At 45.6% G+C, this 26,054-nt stretch overlaps 1 protein-coding gene across 1 annotated transcript in view; it reads left to right on the top strand.

Annotated features, from left to right (window-relative positions):
- The window catches only part of EGFR (epidermal growth factor receptor), a 217,481-nt gene extending 198,875 nt beyond the window's left edge, over positions 1-18,606 (top strand). The window contains exons 21-28 of the mRNA XM_002696890.6: positions 5,377-5,532; positions 6,365-6,440; positions 9,383-9,529; positions 10,931-11,028; positions 12,634-12,801; positions 13,147-13,194; positions 13,941-14,043; positions 15,875-18,606. Of these exons, the coding sequence (XP_002696936.2) occupies positions 5,377-5,532; positions 6,365-6,440; positions 9,383-9,529; positions 10,931-11,028; positions 12,634-12,801; positions 13,147-13,194; positions 13,941-14,043; positions 15,875-16,236 (1,158 nt within the window). The 3' untranslated portion in view covers positions 16,237-18,606. The remainder of the gene's footprint in view (positions 1-5,376; positions 5,533-6,364; positions 6,441-9,382; positions 9,530-10,930; positions 11,029-12,633; positions 12,802-13,146; positions 13,195-13,940; positions 14,044-15,874) is intronic.
- The last annotated feature ends 7,448 nt before the right edge of the window (positions 18,607-26,054 follow it).

Raw genomic sequence — 26,054 nt, 5'->3', positions numbered from 1 at the left:
TGAAACAAGCTGTTATTTAAAAATGTATCCAGTGTACCAGATTCTCTGTTGGGCATATAAAGAGGCAGAATGGAAGTTCATAGTGATAGTTAATTGTAGCTGGAAATGCCCTCTGCTGTCCTCCCTGTGGGTTTAGTGAACCCTTCGGGGGACAAGGCTGATGCTAGAAACCCCGTGAAGGTGGAGAGGAGCCAAGGAGTAGAATGCCTTCTGTGTTTGGAAGCCCTGCTTCTTTCTCCATCTCCATACTCCATCCATAAATAACTATTCCTAACCTGGAAGTGCTGCTCCAGGGAAGCACCTACCAGTTTCCCCTTGAGTAGACATGAGCCGATTAACCTTATTTCCTGGCACCTGAGAAATCTTAGGAAGGGAAGCAATTAAATCAAACAGCATCTTCAACATTCAGGAGCTTTCTAAATCATACAAAGGAGACTTGGAAATCAGTCACCTTTTTACAGGAAAGAAGAACACAAAAGGCCTCAAAAATAGCCCTCCAAGACTAATTCCTAGTAATGTCTTTATAAGACCCTATTTTCTTATGAGGACTTCCCTGGTGGCTCAGACAGTAAAGAATCTGCCTACAAGAGACCTGGGTTTGATCCTTGGGTTGGGAAGATCCCTTGATGAAATCCATGGATAGAGGAGCCTGGTGGGCTACAGTCCATGGGGTCACAAAGTGTCGGACAAAACGAGTGACTTTCATTCACTCACTCACTCATCTTCCTAATTTTTCATTTTGCTTTGATATGACAAGTTAATTTTTAGTTTTTACCTAGTATGTATCAAAAGGAAGTAAAGCATTTGCCAGAAAATGTGGGATCTACTCTTATCTACAAGTGTTCCCTGCACTTGCACTAAAATAAATACAGCTGTGTACAAAAAGCTGAAAAGTAATGAAGAGTTGGTTGAATTCCATTCATTTCCATTTTTTGCCCTTCAATAAGCATTTCCATTTTTTGCCCTTCAATAAGCATTTCCATGATGCCCGCCCTTCCCTGGAGAGGTTATGAGTGTCAGCTGTAAAGGAGGCTGGAAGTGTGGTCCACTTCCCTGACTGGAGAGAGGAGAGGTACTTCTGTGAATAAGTGGGAGAGAATGTGGTCCCAACAACACAGGCTTCTCCTGCCTGCCAGGCCTGGCTTGGGAGCGAGGGCTGCCAAGCTTGTGACAACAGGTTAGAGCTTGGGAAGGTCAAAGGAGTTTAGCTCATCTGGGCGGGCATCAAGCCAGAAGTAGGAGCAGGAAGTGACCCCACCTGTCAGGGGAGGAAGGGCAGGTAACAAAAACACCAAGGAGGCTGTGGACAAGGATGAGAGGTCAGGGTCACAGTCAGCCCTTCATATCCGTGGTTCTGCATCTGCAGAATCAGCCAACCATGGATCAAAAATACTTGGGAAGAAAATTCCAGAAAGCTAAGGAAAAAAACACCAAAACTTGAATTTGCTGGGCGCAGGCAACTGTTTACACAGCATTTACATTGTATTTACAACTAATTACTTTGTATGAGGTATTGTAAGTAATCTAGAGATAATTTAAAGTACGCATACGCAAGAGGATGTGTGTATGTTACATACAAATACTATGCCATTTTTTATAAGGGACTTGAATATTTATGAATTTTGGTTGGGAGGTGGCAGTGGGAGGGGTTCCTGGAACCAGTTTCATGGGTACCAAGGGACTGCACGTCTGAGAATTCACTAAATGTCAGGCACTGCGCTGGGTGCTTCTCAAATATTCTTTCTCTTACAGCCTTCTTTTTTTTCATATTAGAATCCATTTATTAGTTTTTTAAAAATTCAAATTACAGAGCACAAAAGACAATTTTGTATCTATTTTGACAATATCTTTGAGATTTTTCTCAGTTTGAGATGTTATGAAAAAGCAGGTCTCCATACAGCTGGTGAGAACAGAAACTCTCTCTTGACATGGTTCGTTAAACAAAACTGGAACACAGGCCAGTTAACTCATTTTATTCCATGAAGATAGAATGAAAGATTATATGAGCTTTCACAACTGGAACAACCAAAAGAGAACCATAGGTGATTCATTATCCAAATAGAGGACAATTTTCAGCACAGATTAGTTCCTCAGATCTATTCATTCTGAAGGCCTTGTGGCAATTTATAGGGCAGACTACATTTCCATGAAAGGAATATGATGTATATAAATCCTGAATCTAGGGAAGTGTATGTAGAGAGTAATATCCTCTTTGGCCTAGTAGGCGGTCGGGGAGCAGGGTGGGGTAAATACCAAAGTCATCTCTTAACATCAAAGCCTGGCAGTAAACAAGTGTCTGTAATATCAATAACACATACATTAAACATTAACTAATCAGAATTTTTCTATATTTCTATGCATATTGGCATATTACTCAAACACTGACGGTGTTAATGGGAAAAGAATTCCAATATTATGAGTAATAAATAATACCTAAGATTTCTCCAGATAAACTGCTGGGGCTCTCTTAAGTACAGAAGCAATTTGAGAAAAGCAAATTTTTTTTTTTTTATTGGAGTATAATTGCTTTACAGTGTTGTGATAGTTTCTGCTATACAGCAAAGTGAGTCAGTTACATGTATTCATATATCCACTCAGATTCCTTCCCATCTAGGCCACCACAGATCACTGAGTAGAGTTTCCTCTGCTACACAAGAGGTTCTCATTAGTTATTGGTTTCATATATAGTAGTGTACATTTGTGGAGAAGCAATGGCACCCCACTCCAGTACTCTTGCCTGGAAAATCCCATGGACGGAGGAGCCTGGTAGGCTGCAGTCCATGGGGTCGCTGAGGGTCGGACATGACTGAGCGACTTGCCTTTCACTTTTCACTTTCCTGCACTGGAGAAGGAAATGGCAACCCACTCCAGTGTTCTTGCCTGGAGAATCCCAGGGACGGGGGAGCCTGGTGGGCTGCCATCTATGGGGTCGCACAGAGTCGGACACGACTGAAGTGACTTAGCAGCAGTGTCTGTTTGTCAATCCCAATCTCCCAATTCATCCCCTCTTCCCACTTAGTTTCCATGCATTTGTTTACTACATCTGTCACTCTGTTTCTGCTTTGCAAATAAGTTCATCTGTATCATTTTCTAGAGCCCACTATATTATATAATGTTTTTTTTTCTCTTTCTGACTTGCTTCACCCTGTGTAACAGTCTCTAGGTCCATTCATGTCTCTGCTGCTGCTACTGCTGCTAAGTCGTTTCAGTCGTATCCGACTCTGTGCGACCCCATAGACGGCAGCCTACCAGGCTCCCTGTCCCTGGGATTCTCCAGGCAAAAACACTGGAGTGAGTTGCCATTTCCTCCTCCAATGCATGAAAGTGAAAAGTGAAAGTGAAGTCACTCAGTCATGTCTGACCCTCAGCGACCCCATGGACTGCAGCCTACCAGGCTCCTCCGTCCATGGGATTTTCCAGGCAAGAGTACTGGAGTGGGTTGTCATTGCCTTCTCCGATTCATGTCTTTACAGACGGCATTTCTTTCCTTTTATGGGCTGAGTGATATTCCACAGTATATATGTACCACATCTTCTTTTTCCATTCCTCTGTTGATGGACCTTTAAGTTCCTTCCATGTCCTGGCTATTATAAATAGTGATGCAGTGAATTTTGAGAGTCATGCATCCTTTCAGATCATAGTTTTCTCTGGATTTATGCCCAGAACTGAGATTGCTGGGTTATATGGTACCTCTATTTTTAGTTTTTTAAGAAACCTCCATTCTGTTCTCCATAGTAGCTGCACCAATTTACATTCCCACCAACAGTGTCAGAGGGTTCCCTTTTCTCCACACCCTCTCCAACATTATTATAGATTTTTTGATAATGGCCATTCCGACTGGTGTGAAGTGATACTTCATTGTAGTTTTCAATTTTATTTTTCTAATAGTAATGTTGAGCATCTTTTCATGTGCTTCATGGCCACCTGTATGTCTTCTTCAGAGAAATGTCTATTTAGCTCTCCCCCCCACAATTTTTTATGGGGTTGTTTTGTTTTTTTTTGATATTGAGCTGCATCAGCTGCTTATATATTTTGGAGATTAAACCTTTGTCAATTGCTTCATTTGCAAATATTTTCTCCCATTCTGAAGGACTGTCTTTTGGTTTTGCTTATAGTTTCCTTTGCTATGCCAAAGCTTTTGTTTAATTAGATCCCATTTGTTTATTTTTGTTTTTATCTTCATTAGGAGGTAGATCAAAAAAGATCTTGCTATGCTTTATGTCAAAGAGCGTTCTGCCTGTGTTTTCCTCTAAGTGTTTTATAGTGGCAAGCCTTACATTTAGGTCTTTAACCCGTTTTGAGTTCATTTTTGTGTATGGTATTAGGAGTGTTCTAATTTCATTCTTTTACATGTAGCTGTCCAGTTGAAGAGGCTGTCTTTTCGTCATTGTATAGTCTTTCCTCCTTTATCATAGATTTGGTGACCATAGGTACATGGGTTTATCTCTGAGCTTTCTGTCCTATACCATTGAGCTACATTTCTGTTTTTGTGCCAGTACCATACTGTCTTGATGACTGTAGCTTTCTAGTTAGTCTGAAGTCAGGGAGCCTGATTCCTCCAACTCCATTTTTCTTTCTCAAGATTCCTTTGGTTATTCGGAGTCTTTTGTGTTTTCATACACATTGTAAAATTTTTGTTCTAATTCTGTGAAAAATGCCACTGGTAACTTAGTAGGGATTGCATTGAATCTGTAGATTGCTTTGGGTAGTATAGTCATTTTCACAATATTCGTTCTTCCCGTTTGAGAACATGGTATTTCTCTCCATCTGTTTGTTTCATCTTTGATTTCATTGATCAGTATCTTACAGTTTTCTGCATACAGGTCTTTTGCGTCCTTACAGCCTTGATTCTGATTAGCACAGTTATAGAGGCAGCCAGGGAGAGGGTGAGGATTGGTACTTTGTAAAAGCAAATTTAAAAGCCCTGTGATTTCCATTTAAAAAGAAAAACAAAACTGGACAAAAACCTTCACTGGTAGTGAATCATGTAAGATAGTCCAGGACAGTGTGATGAGAGCCCTGGGCCCTGGGGAGGCAGTGCCCCATATGAACTGGCCCAGGGTGGCAAGGCCAGGCAAGAGGCAGCAGCCATTCTGAGTAGCATGCGGCCAGGTTTTGGCCCCACAGTGGGGCTCCTTCTCTGTCGCTGGCCTCTTCTACTTGTTCATTTGAGCTTGAAACTTGAGTAACTGGATGGAGATCAGTTAGCCTCTTCATCCTTGGAGCGGATCGATGGTCACTGATGTTGCCAGGTCCAAGTAACTGTGTCTGTGGAGGGCAGTTCGCCCACGCGTAGACTTCAGGTCAGATACTGTTGCGTGACACTGAACGCGGCACTGAGGCGGCCCACCCCTCCCGTGTGGCCCTGTGTTTCAGGGCATGAATTACCTGGAAGACCGGCGCTTGGTGCATAGGGACCTGGCAGCCAGGAACGTGCTGGTGAAGACGCCGCAGCACGTGAAGATCACAGACTTCGGGCTGGCCAAGCTGCTGGGTGCCGAGGAGAAGGAGTATCATGCAGAAGGAGGCAAGGTGAGCGGCTGGCTTGTCGACAGGCACACACTCTCCTGAAGCAGACTGACCAACTCAGGGCCATTCTCAGGACCTTCTAGGTGAGGTCACAGTGCCACCAGCTCTGGGTCTGGCCAGGCTCCAGAGCTGCCTGGGGAGAAGCATTTCCTGGGAAGGTGAATAGAGATGTTTCTGACACACCCAGAAGCCAAAGGCAGTAAATGTGAATTCAGCTTCATCTGTAGGGGACTATTAGCCAGTTAGGTTTCCACCTCCTGCTCCAGGGTAAAGACCCTTCGGAAGAACATCTTGAAATGTCATAGCTGATTTGGCAGCAAGGAAAGTTTCCTGTGATTGTTCCAGGACCTCCCGAGGGGCGCTGGCCATGATGGACTTGGCTTCTTCCTCTGGACAGGCCTGGGGCTTCTCCAGGGGGCTTTCCCAGCAGTGAGGGGTGCAGGTCTCCAGATACACCCTTCAGAACACTCTAGATCAGCTGTACACGTCTTCAGTTTCACACTGCCTTGCATGACTCCAAGCAGCTGGCCCTGTAAGCACCCACAAACACAGGGCACGACCAGGGTCCCCAGCTACCAGCCCATGCACGCAGCTCAGCAGAGGAGCCCACAGACAGACCAAAGGCCCTCCTCAGTCCTGGGGTCTGACAGAGACCCTGTCCTCTGCCAGACAAACCTCTCCTCCTGCTGGGAAGGAGCCCTGGGCCTGGGGGGCAGGGTGTGGGTGGCCTGGTTTTCTCACCTTTGTCATTTTCAATTTCTCCCTTTGTCATTTTTTTTTTCAATAGAAGGAAGCTAATAGTTGTCTTATTACTTTTACCTCTCATCATTCCAAGGTCCCTATCAAATGGATGGCTTTGGAATCAATTTTACACCGAATTTATACCCATCAGAGTGATGTCTGGAGCTATGGTGAGTCAGAATCCTGAGGCTGGTGAATCAAGGCTGAGACTGTGCTGGCTTGCACTGTTGATGTGCTTTGTACACTCTGCCATGTGAGACACTGACTACAATAGAAAACATGAAAAAGGAAATTGAGTCTAACTACCGTCCTGAGCGTCACTGGAGGTAATAGTGAGCTTGTCAGGAGAGAGAGTAACAAGAGGGAAAGAATGTGAACCTGGGAAATGCCTGTACCCCAAAGTCAAGCAGGTATAACCTCTCGCTGTGAATTTGAAGTGAACCAAAGGGAGATGACAAATCAGGTTTCGTGTGGAAGTGTTTCCGGTAGAGGGTGTGGTTCTACAGTGGACTGACTCAGTGACCGCAGCTCCGTGTACTGAGTGGTTATCTTTGTGCTCGACAAAACGCACTGTGAGAGTGTGTCTTTGGGGAAATATGAGGAAAGTAGCTGCTGCTTCCAGCTCTCATGAAGGCCATCTCACCAGGACCTGCTTCTTTCTTCCTCCAAATCCCACGCGGCCTGTGCTCTGTCCTCTGCCCAGCTTCCCTCTCCTCAGACACACCTTTCATGCTCTCGTCTTGTTCTCTGTCAGAGGGGCTCCAGAGCCTTCAAGAGCCTCGCCTTTCAGGAAAGCATTTCCACTGGTTGCTGTGCTGGGTACTACCCACTGTTATGCAGTCAGCCCCCCCCTGTACCGCCAAATCAGCCCAAAGGCTGCAAAACAGCTGATCTGCATTGAATGGTGAACATCAGTCTATCCCAGCTATCAAAGCAATAGAGGTGAATCACCCACTCATAGAACATGTATTTGAGGAGAGTAATATTATAAGGAGTTTCCAAGAGGAATGCTGTCATTATCACAAAACAGAATCATTCAGGATATCTCCCATTTAGCATTTCTTTTACAGCATTATTAACTTCCTAATATTCCAATTAAATTTTTAAGATTTTCATGGATTTTTGTCTATCTCTCCTGCTATTAAATTTTTAAAAATGTCATGGGCCTTTGTCTATCTCTCCTGCTATAATATAAGCTTTATGAAGACAGAAATCTTTGTGAATGAATATGTGAATTTTCATTTATACCTGTGAGCTGAGCTGCTTACAGTTGACGAACTAGATAAGGAAACAAAAGTATTCTGATACCTTGTTATTTTCAGCTGTGTTCAAGAAGTGTCTGCTCCCCTGGAGGGACAGGGAGAAATGCTGCTTTTCCTGTTTGTGGTTCTGCCCAGACCCGTCATTGTCATTGTTGCCACACAGCCCAGTGTGGTGACACACACCCCCTTCCAGCGACACTACGCAGGGGCTCCTCCTGGGTCTTCTCTGGGCTTGTTTTGTACTCATTCATCTATTCTCCAGACAGCTGGCAAAAATATTTTAAACTACATTAGACTTTTACTTCTCTGCTTAACCTCCTTCTTTGATTTTCCAAATATGCTCCAGATAAAACCTAAAACCCTGACCGTGGTCAAGAGTGGTATGGGCCCCTGCCTTTCCCAGCTGCCCACCTGTGTTCTCCCCTTGCCCCATGTGCCCACTTGCAGACTGCAGGGCCACGTCTGCCCAGTAAATGAAAATTCTCAAACTCAGTGACTTAATCCCTCTGGGTGATTATAACCAGCATCAGAAAGCAGCGTCAGCACAGGGGTTATGTTTTTCATCTCAGTGGAAATTGTGCTGTCAAGTGATTACGATCTGCTGTTCTGGCAGTACATCAGAATTGTTACAATAAGAACCTGAATTTTTAGTTTAAAAAACATATCCTGTTACCCTACTCTCTAGACTCTAGTCAAGGCAAAATATTTTAGTCAGGAACCTGCATGTTCCACTTACCAGTTGAAAAGAGAGAGAATTCATACCAACTTCCAACCCTACTCATACCCCGCAGCCAGGCATACACACGGCCCTCTTTCACCATTTGTCCCAAAACCTGAAAAGTTTGCTTTCCTTTAGGAAGTCATTGTGTGTGTGTGTGTGTTAAATGCAATGTGTAAACCTAGTTTAAACCTGGACATGAGATTTTCTTTTTTTGATCAAGTCCATAATGACTCTGTGGTGGGAAGGACAGAAGGATTATTAATATTTTCTTGTTCCTGGACCATGGCTTTTCTTCATTCTTCCACCTTGCATCTGCATGTTAATTCAGATCATTCAGTTTTGGAATGGCCTTTAGAAAATCCACCATGCAGATCCATGGTATTTAGAGGTCAGTTCTAAAGAAAAGGGGTCGTTAGACTAGTTGGAGATTAGGAACCACCCCCCGCACTCCCTGTGTGGTTTGGGGACTCAAGACTCAGGCCCACTATGCTCATCGCTAGAGGCACCCAGGGTATCGTGCTGTCCAGATGGGGACATGCTGCTCATCACATTTGTGTTTCTGGAGCAGAGAATTCCATCAAGGGAGGCATTTAGGTAGAAAGACCATCAGAACTTCAGAACAGTCTGAAAAAACACCAATTCTAATAGTACTCTTGCTTTAATTTTTTTAATCATGGTGATTTATTGAAGTTGAAATTTAAAATATGGAGTTTTTATATTTATCAAAAGGAACAGAGGTTTTTATCTCTAATTTTTTTATTCTTTAAAAACACAATTTATAGTTAGTTAATTCTCTTGGGGCGCACGTCTGACTGTGTAACTCCTGCTCCATAGACCAGGCATGTCTCAGAGAGGTGGTGTCTTGTGCTGTTATTACTAAAGTTTGCTACTTATTGGCTACTTACTATTTGCCTGGCATTGTCTGAACTTTGAAGTTGTGTTATCTTGTTTGATCTCACAACCATCCTATGAGACAGACGCTGAACTGAGGCTTCCAGGACCGAGCAAATTGCCCAAGGCCACAGAAACAGGGGTTTTTAAACGTTGGAACAGTATGTCAACAATGATGACTAAAGACAAGATGCTGTGATTATTATTGACTCATAAAGCAACCCCTGCTGCCTCTTAGGAGTCACTGTTTGGGAGTTGATGACCTTTGGATCCAAGCCTTACGATGGAATCCCTGCGAGTGAGATCTCGACTGTCCTGGAGAAAGGAGAGCGCCTCCCACAGCCACCCATCTGCACCATCGACGTCTACATGATCATGGTCAAGTGTGAGTGGCCAGCGGGACCTGTCACTGGGCTGCCCTGAGCCACACCCCAGGTCTTAGACTCCCTAAGACACTCTATCACAGCCTATAGGCAGGCACATTCGTCAACCCCTTCTCAGGGCACTTCACCAGAAGCGCATACCTGCTGCACTGAGCACTGTGAGCTAATGTCACACTCAGCACTGTGAGCTGATGTTTTCAAGCAAACAAGTCAAGTCAGAAGCCCCCAGAAGCTGTTGTATCAAACACTCTGCTCTCTGAGTTGCTCAATGAAAAACCTGCCCCACATTTTGAAGCCTGTTACCAGAGAGACTGTTTTTAAATGCCTAACGGTGAATAGCCACACGAGATTAGTAGAATCAACACTTCTGCTTTGACTTAAACCTTTCAGATATTGGATTTACGTGAGGCCTTCTGCAGTGTAGCAGGTAAACATTGTAATCCAAGTAAGAGTGTATGGCTTGATTGTGACACTACTTCGCTGTCAGAATCCCAAGTTCAGTAGGCTCTGGGGGTAGTATTACATATATGATGAGAATTTACACAGAAAGCAGCCCAGGGAGTGTGAGAGAGCCAAATCCATGTCAGTATTGAGCCTTTCTGAACTTTAGACCACAGAGCTAATCAGTTGTGACTTCCTTGCTTTAGGTTGAGGAAGCTGGTATCCAGAGAGGTCACATGGTTTGTCTGAGGTCACATAGCAGCCTGGCCTAAAATAGCTTGACGTCCTGCTGATAGAAAACAAATGTGAACTCTCAGGGTCATGAGGATTTCCAGTCAACAGCTGTTCCTCCAGCATGTTTAATCTAGACCTGGATCGTTGTGTCATCAGATGCAGTGGCGTGGTCAACAGGAGCGTCCTCCACACGAAGGCACTGAGCGTCCTGTCACGCGCATGTGTGATTGCTGAGTGTGACACAGTGAAATGCCAGGGAATGGCACTCCCAAGCGCTGAGCTTCTTAGAAAGTTCCTAAATTTCCCTAAATCTGGTTTCCAACTTACTAGACTGCTGAGTGAATGTGGATGAGGCTGAATGTCAAGTGAGAACTTTACGGAGAGTCGAGACCCAGGGCTCCCTACAGTCAGAGCAGTTCACAGAAAGTGAAGCCTGTCATTCGGCTGCTGGGTCACTTAAGATGATGACACCGTAATGACCCTTGGAAGGGCAGGCACAGGAAATTAGAGCATGTTATTGCCATTCTGACTCAAATATGTGACGTCATCATGGTCTTTAAACAGTAATCAGTGCCTGCTTGCCAAGACTGAAAAACCTGTCACAAAGATTAGGTTTCATCCTCCTTTATTTGTCTTAAAGAGTCCCCCCATAAATACTTTCAGGGATGCCATCTTTATCAGTTCTTTTAGGGTTCTAACTGAACTGACTTCCCTCCTTCCTTCCCCAGGCTGGATGATAGATGCAGACAGTCGCCCAAAGTTCCGTGAGTTGATCCTTGAATTCTCCAAGATGGCCCGAGACCCCCAGCGCTACCTTGTCATCCAGGTACGGTCCGCTCCCCCGCTCCTCCCCAGGAGGATCCTGTAGTGAGCTCACACATCCCTGTAGTACCGCGGCGATGCAGCTCGCTGCCTCCCAGGCTGCACCAGAAACCGTCAGGCATTAGAGCAAGCACAGCTCAAGGTGGACTAAGTCAAGTTCACCATGGGGCCCCCAACTGTCCGCCACTGTGTGAGCCCAGCACACTTGGCGCCCCCTCATCTTCATGGTCCCTTTAGCCAAAGCTTCATATCTGTCTCTGGGGAACCAGGGCTTTGGTGTGGGGCAAATCTGGCTTCAGATTCTTGACTCTCCACTTTAGGTTAACCAAACCAAGCTCATGGAACTTTAAAGATTCAGTGAAATAATAAATGCAGAATGCATTGCAGAGCACCTGAAGCAGTTCCAGGAATGTGTGTGTTCTAGGGGGAGGGTCCCCACACCCCCAGGCAAGCACTTCTCCAGCACCAGCTGGTGTCCTGCAATTCAGCTCAGTCTGACACTGTCCACCTGGGACAGCATCAGAGGCCATACTCCTCCACATCAGATGCCAGTGCCAAGTCCAGATGCTTCTGACCTACCAGCTAAAGGCTGGAGGTTCTCACTCCCCCTCTGCTTAGGTTCCATTTATTTGCTAGAGCAGCTCACAGAACTCAAGGAAACATTCTACTCACTAGACCACTGCTTGATTATAAATGGATATAATGCAGGAGTGGCCAGATGGAAGAGATGCAGAGGGGAGGTGTAGGGGAAGGGCATGGTTTCCATGCTCTCTCAGGCACTGCTCTTCCCCAAATCTCCACGTGCTCACCATCCTGGAAAGACTCTGAACCTCATCCTTTCGGGCCTTTATGGAGACTTCATTACATAGGCATGATTAAATCATTGACCCCCAGTAGATTTGACCCCCAGGCCCTCTGCCCTCACTGAAGGTCAGGGTCTAGACTGAAAGTTCTAACCCTCACATGGGATTCTAATCATGTGGCTCTACTGGTCACCAGCCCCCATCTTTCAGTGCTCCCAAAAATCTCCTCATTAACATAAGAGACACTGAGGAAATTCCACGGGTTTAGGAGCTCTGCAGTGCGGAAGACCTGGGTTCCATCCCTGGGTTGGGAAGATCCCCTGGAGAAGTGAACAGCTACCCACTCCAGTATCCTCGCCTGGAGAATTCCATGGACAGAGGAGCCTGCCAGGCTACAGTCCATGGGGTCGCAAAGAGTCGAACGTGACTGAGTGACATTCACTTTGAGGAATTCTGTGCCAGGAGCAGGGATGAAGAACAAAAGTGCCTTTTTTACTGCACATAGCACAGCACGCAGTGAAGGCTGTGCCTCCAGCACCTCTTTTACCTCCTGAGCTGTCTGCATTTCCTTTGAGGACTTTGGGACGTCAGGGAATTTTCAGTGTTTTCATTTCAGCCAGGGGGTGGGGAATGGGGGAAGGGAGGAGGAACTGTATTTTGGAGAACCCGCGGGGGAAGGGGGCGGGTTATTAGAGCTAAACTGGCAAATATACAGGCACCTGCAGACCACAGACCACACCTCGATAGCAAGGGAGTGGGACAGCAGCTCTCTGGCCTTTCTGATGGTCTCACAATCTCTGTGCCAGGGGGACGAGAGAATGCATTTGCCAAGCCCTACGGACTCCAACTTCTACCGCGCCCTGATGGATGAGGAGGACATGGAGGATGTTGTGGATGCTGATGAGTACCTCGTCCCCCAGCAGGGCTTCTTCCACAGCCCCACCACCTCCCGGACACCCCTCCTCAGCTCGCTGGTACCAAAGTCACTCTTTCTTAAGCTCTGCCTCTTGGTTTGAACAGATTGAGTTTTAGAGAAAATAATACCCATCTTGTGGAACTTAACCAGATGGTGAAGCTAAAATCAGAATGAATCAATTGAGTGTATCAGTTATTTTATTGCATTGCAACAACTGCGTCATAATCTTTTTGGTCCATTAAGGAACAGAGTTAAATCAGAACTAAACCTAGTTTTCTCATACTAATGCGTCAAGATGAAATCAAGCCCCTTTAAATGTCCCTTCTCCCTGAGGCCCCTTCCTGCTCTCAGTGGAGATGGTTGAGTGTCCGCCTGCATCATAAACACTGTGATTCTTTTTCAGAGCACCTCCAGCAACACTCCCACTGTGACTTGCGTTGATAGAAATGGGGTAGGTATCAACATCTACAAACCAGAATTAAATAACATCTCTGTACCCCAGATCTATTAGACATAAGAAGTACCCACCTTAACCTGAATAATTGTGATTTCCTTCCTGTATTGCTTCTTCCCTTGATCCCTACTCTGTGGCCAGAAATTAGCTATCATTTCTCAAAGTGCTATTGAAAATGTGATTCATGGACCAGCAGCATCATGCAGTTCCTGGACCTGGCAGTTTGTTAGAAACGCAGACTGTCGGGCCCCTACCCCAAATCTACTGACACAGGATCTGCTGGGAGGCGTCTGGCCATCTGTGAGCTCGCCTTCCAGGCAATGCTGATGCTTGATATGTGAAGCCCTGATTAGATCCACACTTACCAATGCAGAAGCCACTAGCCATGTGTGGCTACTTAAATTTAAATGTTAATTAATTAAAGTTAAATAAAATTTTAAATTCCATTCCTCACACATGTGGTAAGGAGCTACCGTATGGAAGAGCGCAGATCACAGGGCACATCTGTCATTGCCAAGAGCCCTCCTGGACAGCCCTGGTCCGGGCTATCCACTTGCCCTGTGGTCTGGGCCAGGAGTGAGGTACCACCTGTGGGCAAAGTGGTTAGAAGTGCAGCATCTCTGGCCCTCTCCCAGATCTCTTGCATCAGAATCTGCATTTTAGCAAGCTCTCAGATGACTTTTATCCCCGCTGAAGTGAGCAGCACTGGCTGGAGTTAACCTTGCCTCATCTCCCCCCGACAGAGCTACCCTCTCAAGGAAGACAGCTTCCTGCAGCGCTACAGCTCAGACCCCACTGGTGCCCTCATCGAGGACAGCATGGACGACACTTTCCTCCCAGTACCCGGTGAGTACCGCTCGCTGTGGGGAGTTCTGTTCCACGGCCTCAGGCCCGGAACCAGGCCAGCTGCTTCCTTCAAGCTGGTTCAGAGGTGGAGCCCACGGTGAGAGTGCAGACAAAACGAAGGGAGAAAGAGGGCAGTCAATAGACAATGACCAAGTATGCACATGGGTCCAGGCATGTCCAAGTTGTCTTTAGAAGGAGTCTGTAGATTTTCTAGAATTTGAAGCCAACAGTAAAGATGTACATGTGTGAGTGCTTGAGAGAAAGAGTGTGTGTGTGCGAGAGAGAGAGTGAGTGTGTGTGAGAGAGAGAGTGTATGTGAGAGAGAGAGTGTGTGAGAGAGTGTGTGTGAGAGTATGTGTGAGAGTGTGTGTGTGTGTGTGATAGAGTGTGTAAGAGTGTGTGTGAGAGAGAGTGTGTTTATGTGAGAGAGAGTGTGTGTATGAGAGAGAGTGTGTGTGACAGAGACAGTGTGTTTGTGAGAGTGTGAGAGAATATGAGTGTGTGTGTGGGAGTGTGTGTGTGAGAGAGTGTGTGTGAGTATGTGAGAGAGAGAGAGAGTGTGTGTGTGTGAGTGTGTGTGAGAGAGAGTGTGTTTATGTGAGAGAGAGTGTGTGTATGAGAGAGAGTGTGTGTGACAGAGTGTGTTTGTGAGAGTGTGAGAGAATATGAGAGAGTGTGTGTGTGTGAGTGTGTGTGTGTGTGAGAGAGTGAGTGTGTGAGAGTGTGTGTGAGAGAGTATGTTTGAGACAGAGAGTGTGAGAGACTGTGTGTGTGAGAGAGAGTGTGTGAGAGAGAGTGTATGTGTGAGAGACTGTGTGTGTGAGAGAGAGTGTGTGTGAGAGAGTGTGTGTGTGTGAGAGAGTGTGTGAGAGAGAGTGTATGTGTGACAGAGAGTGTGTGTGTGTGAGAGAGAGTGTGAGAGGGAGAGAGTGTATGTGTGAGAAAGTGAGAGAGAGTGTGTGTGTGTGTGAGAGTGAGAGAGTGTGTGTGTGAGAGTGAGAGTGTGTGTGAGAGAGTGTGTGTGTGTGAGAGAGAGAGTGTATGTGTGAGAGAGAGTGTGTGTGTGTGAGAGAGAGAGTGTATGTGTGAGAGAAATCATGTATGTGTGAGAGAGAGATTGTGTGAAAGAGAGTGTGAGAGAATGTGTGTGAGAGTGTGTGTGAGAGAGAGAGTGTGTGAGAGAGAGTGTGTGTGAGAGAGAGAGTGTGTGTGAGAAAGAGATGTGTGTGAGTGTGTGTGAGAGAGAGAGTGTATGAGAGAAAGAGAGTGTGTGAGAGAGAGAGAGTGTGTGTGAGAGAGAGAATGTGTGTGTGAGAGTGTGTGTGAAAGAGAGAGTGTGTGAGAGAGAATGTGTGTGTGAGAGAGAGAGTGTGTGTGAGAAAGAGATGTGTGTGAGTGTGTGTGAGAGAGAGAGTGTATGAGAGAAAGAGAGTGTGAGAGAGAGAGAGAGTGTGTGTGAGAGAGTGAGTGTGTGTGTGAGAGAGAGACAGATGAGATCCCTGTTCTCTCTCCTGGCTGCATTTCTGGCCTGTGAAACTTGTATTTACTTAATCTAAGCTCTGTCCCCAGACAGAGCCAACCTGCACAAACACACATCTCAAGGGAAGCAGTCCTCTGAAAACTTTAAACTTTAAAAAGAAAAGCATGCACGTTTCTCTGAGCAGTACGAAAAGAACACAATTCATTTTAGCAAGAGAGTCCTCTCCTCAGGCTTCCCTGCCTCTGTCATCCAGTGACTCATGGAAGAATAGTCACAGGGTTCAGAAAGAGCTGTGAAATCCTGTTGGGGATGATGCTTTGCTGATTACACTTGATTTCTTTTCAATTTCAGAATATGTAAACCAATCTGTTCCCAAAAGACCCGCAGGCTCTGTCCAGAACCCTGTCTATCACAATCAGCCTCTATATCCAGCTCCTGGCAGAGACCCTCAGTACCAAAATTCACTCAGCAACGCCGTGGACAACCCTGAGTATCTCAACACCACCCATCCTGCCTGTATCAATGGTGTGCTCGACGGCCCTGCCCTCTGGGCTCAGAAGGGCAGTCACCAATTTAGCCTAGACAACCCTGACTACCAGCAGGCCTTCTTTCCCAAGGAAGCCAAGTCGAATGGCATCTTTAAGGGGCCTGCAGCTGAAAATGCAGAATACCTGCGGGCAGCACCAGCAGGCAGTGACTTTACTGGGGCCTGACCGTGGAGGACAACATCAGCCATAAACTTCCAGCCCCTTCCACCCCCAGGACCAAGCCACGGCAGCTGTTGAGTCCTGACCGCCATGCCGACATTCTCTCTTGGACCCACAGACTGGTTTGTCCATATTTGCCCTGATCAGCCCACCTTTCAACCAAGAAGTGCCCCCGACTCAGATGCGCTTTGCACAGTTGCAGGGACGTTCCTTTGTGTTCAAACTGTGAGGCTTCCACAAAAGGCATCCAGGAAGAATGTTGTCCGTTTGGGCAGAAGTTCACCTTTCAGTGAGGTATATTTGAAAAACACTAAATATGTTTAAGGAGTTTTATTGCTTAGAAACATCTGGGGTTTTTTCACTGACACTGATTTTACTTTTAATGAGCTTTTCTAATAAGGAAAAAGCTTGCTCATAGCACCTGTGGTACTGAGTTGACCCAGGCCCAACTGTGACTGAGACGCACGGACCAGCCTTCCAGCCAACACGTGATTCCATTGGCTCTGCTTGGAGACTCCTCCACTGCAAGTCAGTTGAATAACCAGCCAGTCCTCTGAGTTCTCAGCAGGCCACATTGGTACTATCTCAGATCAAGGCAGGTACAAGACAATAAGCCACTTTGAACTCTTCCTGAGCAAGGAAGAAACAGAGGGAGTAGAATTCTTCCTCAGACTTACTTGTATATAGATGTCTCCATGGTACTTTCTCTCCTTTGGGTGACCAGTGTATTTTAATTATAAGTATTAGACTTGTTTATTTTCCATTCCATAGTTTTGAAACCCAGTATGCTTTCCCTGTACAGCAAAACGGTAACCACGGTCAGCTTATATGTGATTAATCGGCATTCAGACCATTGCCTTTAATTGAGATGGAATGACAGTGCAAAAAAGGAACAAATCCCCCGAATTTGAGTCTTAAAGGAAGTATATCAAGTCTTTGGAGGTCAGGGGACAGGTGTCTGTCTGAAGACTGCATATGTGATGCTGCTCTTGAAACTCTTAGCTCCCCCAACGCTCTCCCCGACACACACACAAAACAATTTGTTTAGGCTACTCCTAGAAGATAATTAATTATTTTACTTCAAGGGTTTTTTACTCAAAGGGCACTTTGCTCTTCACTGGGAAGCTGCCCAGAACCCTGCTTGCCCTTGGTGAGTTGAAGGGTCCAGGCACGGGGGTATCTGTGCAGGAGTGCCTCACCACTACGGCGCTTTTCACAGGCGAAATAGAGACGGCATTATGTGTCATATGAAATTCAGGTAAATATGAAATTTGACTTTGAGGTTGATGATAATGCCTTCATAACATCTCCAGGTATGTGGGAAGAAGAAAACAATCCCCCCTTAAAATAACTCCCTGTAATTAGAAGACCTGCTACTTACGACACAAGCTTTTTCTCATCTGTGTCCCCAAACCCTGAATGTTACATAGTTCTTTGTAGACAGTGTTGTAAACACTCTTAGTCAAGATCCATCTCAGCCAGCAAGAAGTGTTTCAGACAGTATTTTCAGCCCATGGTTTTATTCAGCTCCCCACTTTCCCCCCACACACAATTTTCCGTTAGCTTTTAAGTTACTTACTGACTCAGGTGGATCAGGGCCCCACAGTTTTGTCATCAAAGTATTTAATTTTGTCTCAATAGAAATATAAGTTATATTCAGCTCCATCATGTTCCACACTTTAACACCTTACCAGCTTGGCATAGGTATTAAAGATAAAAAAAATAAATAAATCATAATACCTGATTCCACAAAATTCACAATTTAGCAACGAAAATTGACTAACGAATACTAACCTGAAAATGACATGACAGATGCCAGGCAAGACTTGTCAGCCCAGCACGGTGACAGCACAGGGCACAGGGCGAGGGGCGCCTGGTGTGGAAGGGCCATGGAGTCGGGTCAGAGGACCCCTAGGGCATCAGCCAGCAAGAATTGGAAAGTGCAGCAGAGGGAGCCCGGCCATGAAAGTGTCCTCCAGAGAAGCTGCTCCTGCAGCAGCTCCACAGGCTCTTCTGCCCCTTCAAGCCTGGGCTTAGGCTTGGCACATTCCCCAAGTGCCCTTCCGGTCCGTCCCCCCTGGGGGGTTAAAAATGATTCATGAAAAGATTAAACAATGTCTCTAAGGATCTGAAGTTTTATGTCCTTGTCAGCAAACCACTCTCATTATTTATTCATCTCAGAACATAAGTGCTTTAGCCAGATATGTATCCAGCACTGAGAGACAGAATGACCCACATTCTGCTCTCACAAGTTTGTCAGGAGACAGTTGAGGAGGGAGCACCACAACATCCTGGTCCAACTGTAGCAGTAAGAGCTTAGTATTTTTGTAATTTGAAATATTTTACTGTAACATAATAAAGTAGAGAGAACTTCAAGATTTTTCTTTTTTGTATTTCAATTTCCTGGCATAAAATCTATTCACTAATTTTTTTTTTTTTTTTAATTTTCTTAAACATTGTGTTTCCATCAGTTTTCTCACTGTGTCTGTCCAGGGAGGTTCAGGGGACCTGTAGACTCTAGGAAGCCTAAGAGAGCAGAGCCTGAATCCAGGTCCCGGGGCCCCCGTGGACAGTCAGGAGAGGGGCTCTCACACCTCAGGGGTCTGAGGGGCCACTCAAAGCTTAACCCTCACCCCTTCGGTTTCTGCTCGTTAACACAAAGCCCTGAGGCCCCACAGAGAGCCTGTCTGCTGTTTTCCTCCGCAGCCAGTCCCTGGAGCATTTCCCCACAGCCCAGTCAAGCCAGGCCTTCAGAAACAGGTCAGGGAAAGAAGAGTGAGAGTGTTTACAGCTGACCCTTGAACCTCATGAGTTTGAATGGTGTGGCTCCACTTAGACATGGATTTCTTCAATAGTGGACACAACAGGCCACATGAGCACCAGTCAGCCGAATTCACCATTAAAGAACCAAAAGCTCTGGACAGCTGACTGTGTACAGTGACAGGCAAGTCCACTGCTCAGAGGTCAGGGCCCCAACCTGGTCTGTCCTAGAGTTAGCTGTCCAGTGGGCCATACATACATATTATCACATAATCTTTAAGGAGGCCCTGTTGTCTCACACTATGAAAAATAGTTCTGTCACCTCAAGATAGAGTTGAATCTTCCAAACTCTAATTTTGCCCAGAGTTCAGTTGTCACTGAGTTACAACTAGGAGCACAGTGGAGGGTGCAGATTACATTCCAGTTGATGGCAAGGCTTAGAGGTCTGTTGAAAGTTCTTAATTTTGAGCTTTAGCCTTCCCCTGTCAAAACTGCAGACATGCATGAACCATGAAGTGCAGAAGCAGACAGGCAGTGGTTCTCAGGCTGACTGCCCTTGGGTGTCTCCTGGGTCCCAACCAAAAAGACTCTGAATTTGTCTCAGCTGCAGCCTGGGCTAGGCGCTTCTGAGAGCTCCCCTGGTGATTCTGATAGGCACCAGAGTTTGGGCAACAGCTGTGTAAAGAAAATGTCCTTCAGGGAGACTTGGGCCTGGACTGACAGCCTCCCACTCGTGCGAAGCCTGGGGCTGCATTCGTGCAGGACAGGCTGTCAGGCCATGGCGACTCACCGTGCTCACCTGCACTGCCCGTCAGGACTGACTGTAAGCTCAAAAGGAGCAGTGTAATCATAATTGCAGGGTCTCCCCGTGTGGTTCTAATGGACAACCAGAGTGGGAACCCTCATCTCTCAGGTCACCTTCACTTGGACTAGCCTATGCATTGACACTGTGCCCTTGATCAGGGCAGAATCAGACTATGTGTGTGGAAGAGGTTCCTGAGGCCGTGCCAGGATGACCACTGTCCTTGGTGTGCCTGGAGCCTCGGCTGCTGTTGGCCGTTCCAAAGCCTCTAATTCCTTGTCACCAGCAGCTAACTCATGCCAACAGTGGCAGATACCCCAAATCTGAGCCTTGAGAAAGCCCTAGACAGTTTCTTTTCTAAGAAGTTGGTTTAAAAAACCCATCTCCTGCTACAGGGAATGAGCTGCTCACCCCAGTGATGGTTCTTGAAGTTGCCCTTAATGTCTGTTCTGCATTTATTACTTGGTGACAAGCACATTTTTTTTTTTTTTCTTTGTCTTCCTTGCTGGGGCTATAAAACCTTACTGAATAGGGTCTCTTGCCTCTAGTCATATCAGCCATATCAGGGGCACACATTTTTATGCTATAAAAGACACATTCCAATAGGATTTTCAAATGTAAGTCTATTTTTGTAACTTTTTAGAGCACTGAGCTTTGTAAGGTATATTTTTAGGAAAACTCATTTTTCTGCTAAAGGAAATAGTTTACTTTAGAAAGACTGCAAGAAAATCAAAATTTGAAACCGAGATTGTTGTTTAAACAATTTTAACATTTAACAGTTTTAATTGTTGTTTAAAGGGATTTAACTGAAGCAAGAGAAAAGTCTCTCTCGTAAAAAGGCACAATGTCATTGCAGAACTGGGCTAGGTTGTTGTCCTGATGAAGAGGAGAATCATTTTTATATTTATAAAACAAGAAAAGGAAACAATTACATTTAGTTTCTTTGTCTGAATCAGGTTCATTTGACTCTGGGGCAATTCAGTGGGAAAGAACCACCGTCTATTACAACTAATAGACAACATCAGCTTCATGCTGTATACCACTCATCTGCCGATGGACTCTGTAAATGTAAGAAAACAATAGCAGAGCTCTCTGTTGGTTTATATATACCAATCTGACTGATGTAGATTATTTTTGTGTTTACAGTTGATAGACATTTACAATATAGACTAGAAATACCTGCAGAGCCCTAATGTGTAGCATGTTTGATGAACACCACCAGCAGTCTTCCAAACTAAGCAGAGCCATCCTAGCGATGGGGTTTTTATCTCAGGCTGCACAGTGACATCATGGCAGTGGGGGAAGGGAAGCTTTTGAAAATCTTGAGGCCTAACAGTGCCTCAGGTGAGTGCAACCCAAGATTTATACTTTGTAAAGCTCCTAAAATCATTCTGATGTACAGCCAAAGCTGAGAACCACCAGCCTAGGGATTCGCCACAGGTGTGTGGACTTGCAGGTAGATTCTCCAAGAGTAGGTACGTAAGCATTGGGCGAACTCTAAGCACAAAGACCCCAGCATCCGTTGCTGCGGGTCAGGACCCTGAATGGATGGGGAGAGGGCCTAATTCATCGATGAAAAAGAAATGTAAAGCAGACCCCTTCTTCCATGTCCTCTGTCAAAGGTAGATGGATAGCAAGCATCCTTGCTACCTGTCAACCATCTGGCTGCCCTGCCTCCAGCCATTGTGCAGCCATCACTGCCCAGGGAGAAAGGAAATGTGGACTCAGAGTTAGTCACAAAGGGAGACGGCAAGGATACGGCATGAGTAGTTGGATGGTGTTTATAAAATAAAAGCCAACAAGAGGATTCCTGCTAAATGTTTTATATATATGACTGTGAAGAAAGCTGAGCACCGAAGAATTGATGCTTTTGAACTGTGGTGTTGGAGCAGACTCTTGAGAGTCCCTTGGACTGCAAGGACATCCAACCAGTCCATTCTAAAGGAGATCAGTCCTGGGTGTTCTTTGGAAGGACTGATGCTAAAGCCGAAACTCCAGTACTTTGGCCACCTCATGCAAAGAGTTGACTCATTGGAAAAGACTCTGATGCTGGGAGGGATTGGAGGCAGGAGGAGAAGGGGACGACAGAGGATGAGATGGCTGGATGGCATCACTGACTCGATGGACATGAGTCTGAGTGAACTCCGGGAGTTGGTGATGGACAGGGAGGCCTGGCGTGCTGTGATTCATGGGGTCGCAAAGAGTCGGACACGACTGAGTGACTGAACTGAACTGAACTGATATATATATATATATATATATAGGATAAAAACTAAAGCAATAACTAGTATTATTTTCTCTTCACAAGCACAGTATGCCCTCTGAGGTTACAAATTCCTGTCTGAATTGCCATCAGAAGTACTAAGAATCCCTACTCTAATCACCTGGTAGATAAAACTGCATTTTTAGGTGCATTTACTAATTTTTTTCTTAAAGAAATACTTTTGACTTAATTCGGCTACAAAGTAATCTTGCTGTATGATATGAAATTTTGGAAAGGAAGATGTACTGTGGATCTGATGACATATTAGAGGTGATGTAATCAAGTAGCCTTAGGCAGCAGTAATTTCATTTTTAAACAAGCAAGCAATAGCTTTATAGCCTCTAATATATGGTACATTTTAATATTATAAAGTTTTTCTGTGATGAAATCAATATTTGTACAAATAGAAAGCAAGATTCTCTTTTATATGGTTTACACTGTTGATCAAAACATGTTGATTGTATATGGAGTATTAAAAAATTAGATGTATACTATTCATGTTCTTTACTCATAAGTATCTTATAAAAACATTGTATTCTTGTTAACAATGCAGTGTTGATAATAGTTATTAATAATATCTGACCTACTGTAGATGTCCTTTCCTGACAACTTTTTAAAGTTAATTAATAAACTTTATTTTTAGAGCAGTTTTAGTTTCAAAACTGCAAAATTGAGGAGAAATTATGGAGAGTTACCATGTGCCCTCTGCCCCACAGGCTCCCCACTCTTCCATGCACACTGCAGGGCCTGATGCACTTCAATTAGTGGAGAGTTCCTGAGCCTGAGTTGACCGTCCCAGCACCTTGCAATGTAGGGCAAACCTTCCCGGATTCCCTGCATAGTCTCTTCTCCTTCCAGAGCCGAGAGGGAATTCCTTGATGATGATTCTATAGCAAGTTGTGGTTCTGCTCAATCATAAACACTGAAAGTCTGAGGCATTAACAAACCACAACCGTGTGTGCAGAGCCTCAGGCCCAGCTGCTCCAACTCTTCCCCAGCAGTGCTCCCCCATGGGGAAGACCGGCCCCCCAACCCCCACTCCAGGCCTGTGGGGGAGCCCTTCTGAGCCCATCAAGAAATGACTAGTGCTGAGGGAAGTTGTTGCGTTGAGATGAAATCCTTGAACAGGTAAGGGAATCAGGTTTCTCATTCGAACTGCCCTTAAAAGGGGGTACGGGGAGAATGGGGTGCACAGGCGGGAGGCGGGTGCTGGTGGGGGATTGCCACAGGCTGGCCAGCACCTGGAGCCCACCCTACCTCCCCAGGGGCCACCCCAAGGTCCTCTTGTGTCACAGTCTCCCTGATGCTTGGGGTGACACCCATCATTTTCAGAAAAACTGTGGCTTTGTTTAACATGGTTCATCCAGAAGACCATTATCACTTACAAACACAAGTTGAGGGGGACTGTCATACAGGTGGGAGCAGGACTTCAGGTTAACTAGGTTCTGGAATAATAAGCGGATCCAGGGACCTTTCTGTATCCCTGTGGGACACGCCCCACCCCCAGACCCCCTCAGGCTCCTGGCCTCCCCGAGCCCCCACTGCCCTCACACACAGCACCCTGGATGGCATGAGCCTCTCAGCATCACAGCCTTCCATCAGGGCTGAGCCATGGAAGGAAGGTCAGGCAACTGAGGTACAGGGACCATGTTTTAGGGCCTGGCTGCCTGGAACCTTCACTCCCAGGGGAAGGCCTTGGCTTTCACCCGGAGGCTGACACCCCCACCTGAGAATAAGTACACCGGCCCCTCAGTCTCCATCCTCCCGCCCCCTGATCTGTAGCTGAAGCTCAGTGCAGATGGGGTTTCAGCTTGAAGAGATTTTGCCTTTGGGCCAACAATCTTGTAAAAGTAATCACAGCTCTCTGGAGAGAGAAAAGCTTTGCCAAGTATAGGAGAGTCTGAAAAGCATGAGTAGCTGGTTCTTCCTGCTTTTGTGTGGCTCTCCCCTAGCTCAGGCCTTGGGCAGGGCGTCCTGCAGCCTGTTCTGCCAGCTCTGCTGGATCCCGGCTCCTTCAGGCTGTTCAGGGCCTTCCTCCACACGCAGAAAAGGATATTTAAAACCTGGAGTAGGAAAGCTGTATCACATCTAATTTTTGCTCTGGTCTCAAAACACAGTAAACAAAATATAATAAAGAGCCCATAGGCATCCATTTGTAGTTTGTAACTGGAAGGAGGCTTGCCCCCTGGCCCACCAGGCACACTGAGCATCCTGAGAGACTCAACCCTGGGGGATGCCACATCTGCCCTGAGGTCTTTCCACTGGTTCTGCCTGCAGTCTCTTCCTCCCTGCCCTGGATACTAGGTTCTAAAGAAAACAAAAATACATCTTTTGTATATTTTACTCCATTCCTGGAGTAAAACAAGCCCAAGCACAGAGCTAGCCCATCCAAGGCCCTCACACCTGCGGGTCAGCCGCAGGACAGACAGGGCCTCTGGCCAACCATTCTGTCCTCCACCGGTGGCTCCCCTCGCGCACAGCAGGCCACCCTGGCCTCTCAGGTGGTCTTACGGAGAAGGTGCTGCTGACCAGGGCTTAGGGGAGGACTCCCTAAGTGCCTGCCTCCTACACCAGCATGAGAAGGGAAGGCAAGCTGCGGGGGGGTCTCTGCGTACTTCCTACCCCTCCCCCAGGAAAGGCTGCATCCCAGGATGCAAGGGTGTTGTGGGGACACAGCTAGGATTACAGCCCAGGACCCCGACACCTGGGACTGAAGCTGCTGTGGCAAGCAGCGATGACCCGTCAGCTCGGCAGGGGCGGTCCAAGGTTCCCAGGAGCTTTTGAAAGGCCCACCCAGTTTTCCAAAATGCAAAACCTCTTCTTCCCTTGAACCAGTGATGCCATTAAAAAGCCCAGCCCTGCTCCCTCTGGGTGGAAGAAGTTGGAGGGGTACCTGCCCTCTATTCTATTCCAGAGTAGCTCGGCATTTCTCCTTTCCAATTATTTTCTCCCTAAGGAGCTTGCCTCTTCTGCCTTTCCTGCTTCCCCTCTATCTTATCTCTATTGTATAATTTAACCGTTCTGGAACCAAGCAGAAATGGGAGCATATGCTAACCTATGACGAGTTTCCTCTGCTCTCACATCCACTCAGCTGAACAGTTTCCTTAAGGGCAAGTCTAAATGGATGGACCTCACACAGCACACAGCCTTTAGCCACCAGGACAAAGAGGCTCTGCTTCATAAAGATCAATAAATAACAGTAAAATGGAAATGGCACAGCCCTTCACTGAAGAGTACTAGACTCAAATGATTTCTGGACGTTTTAGCAAACCTGAAAAAAAATAGTTAATTTTCATATCAATTAAAGTGTTTCAAAACTTTATAAAAAATGGGAAGTTTCCCAATTCATCCTACAAAAGTTAGAATAATGTTTTAAAAATCAAAGAAATATTACAGAAAGAAAACTGTAACTTCATTTACAAATGTAGATATAGAAATCATTAATGAAATACAGGAAATGGAATTATTTATTCCATCAATTCAAGGACAGTTTATATAAGATATTTCATTTATATTCATGAAGAGAATAATAGGGAAAATGTGAATATTAAGAGATTCACAAAGGATTTGATAAAATTCAATCACACTGCTACTAAAATTTCTTAGTAACCTAAGAAGGGATGAAAACACCTTTAACTAGGTAAAAATATCTACCAAAAATTTTAAAAGAAGCATTGACCTTAATGGTGAAATAGCAACACAATACCAAATACCAAATAAAGAACAAGTGACTTTATCACTTCTGTTATTCAACACTCTTCTGAAATCCACTGTTTTGGAGACAAGGAAAAGCATATAATTCATATACAATATATTTGCATCCATAGACTATAGTCAGCAGATCCTGTTCCATGCCCAAGAGTTAAATCTCGCCAGCAGGCTAGTTTATAAATAAAGCTTTATTGGAACATGGTCACATTTATTGCCTAAGGCTGCTTTCGCACTGCAGTCGCAGAGTCAATTCGGGGCAACAGAGCTCCTGCAAAGCCAAAAACATTT

The sequence above is a fragment of the Bos taurus genome, chromosome 22, assembly GCF_002263795.3.
Source record: "Bos taurus isolate L1 Dominette 01449 registration number 42190680 breed Hereford chromosome 22, ARS-UCD2.0, whole genome shotgun sequence".
NCBI lineage: Eukaryota > Metazoa > Chordata > Mammalia > Artiodactyla > Bovidae > Bos > Bos taurus.
The sequence above is the reverse complement of the archived record's forward strand: the minus strand, read 5'-3'. Positions and strand labels throughout refer to the sequence as shown.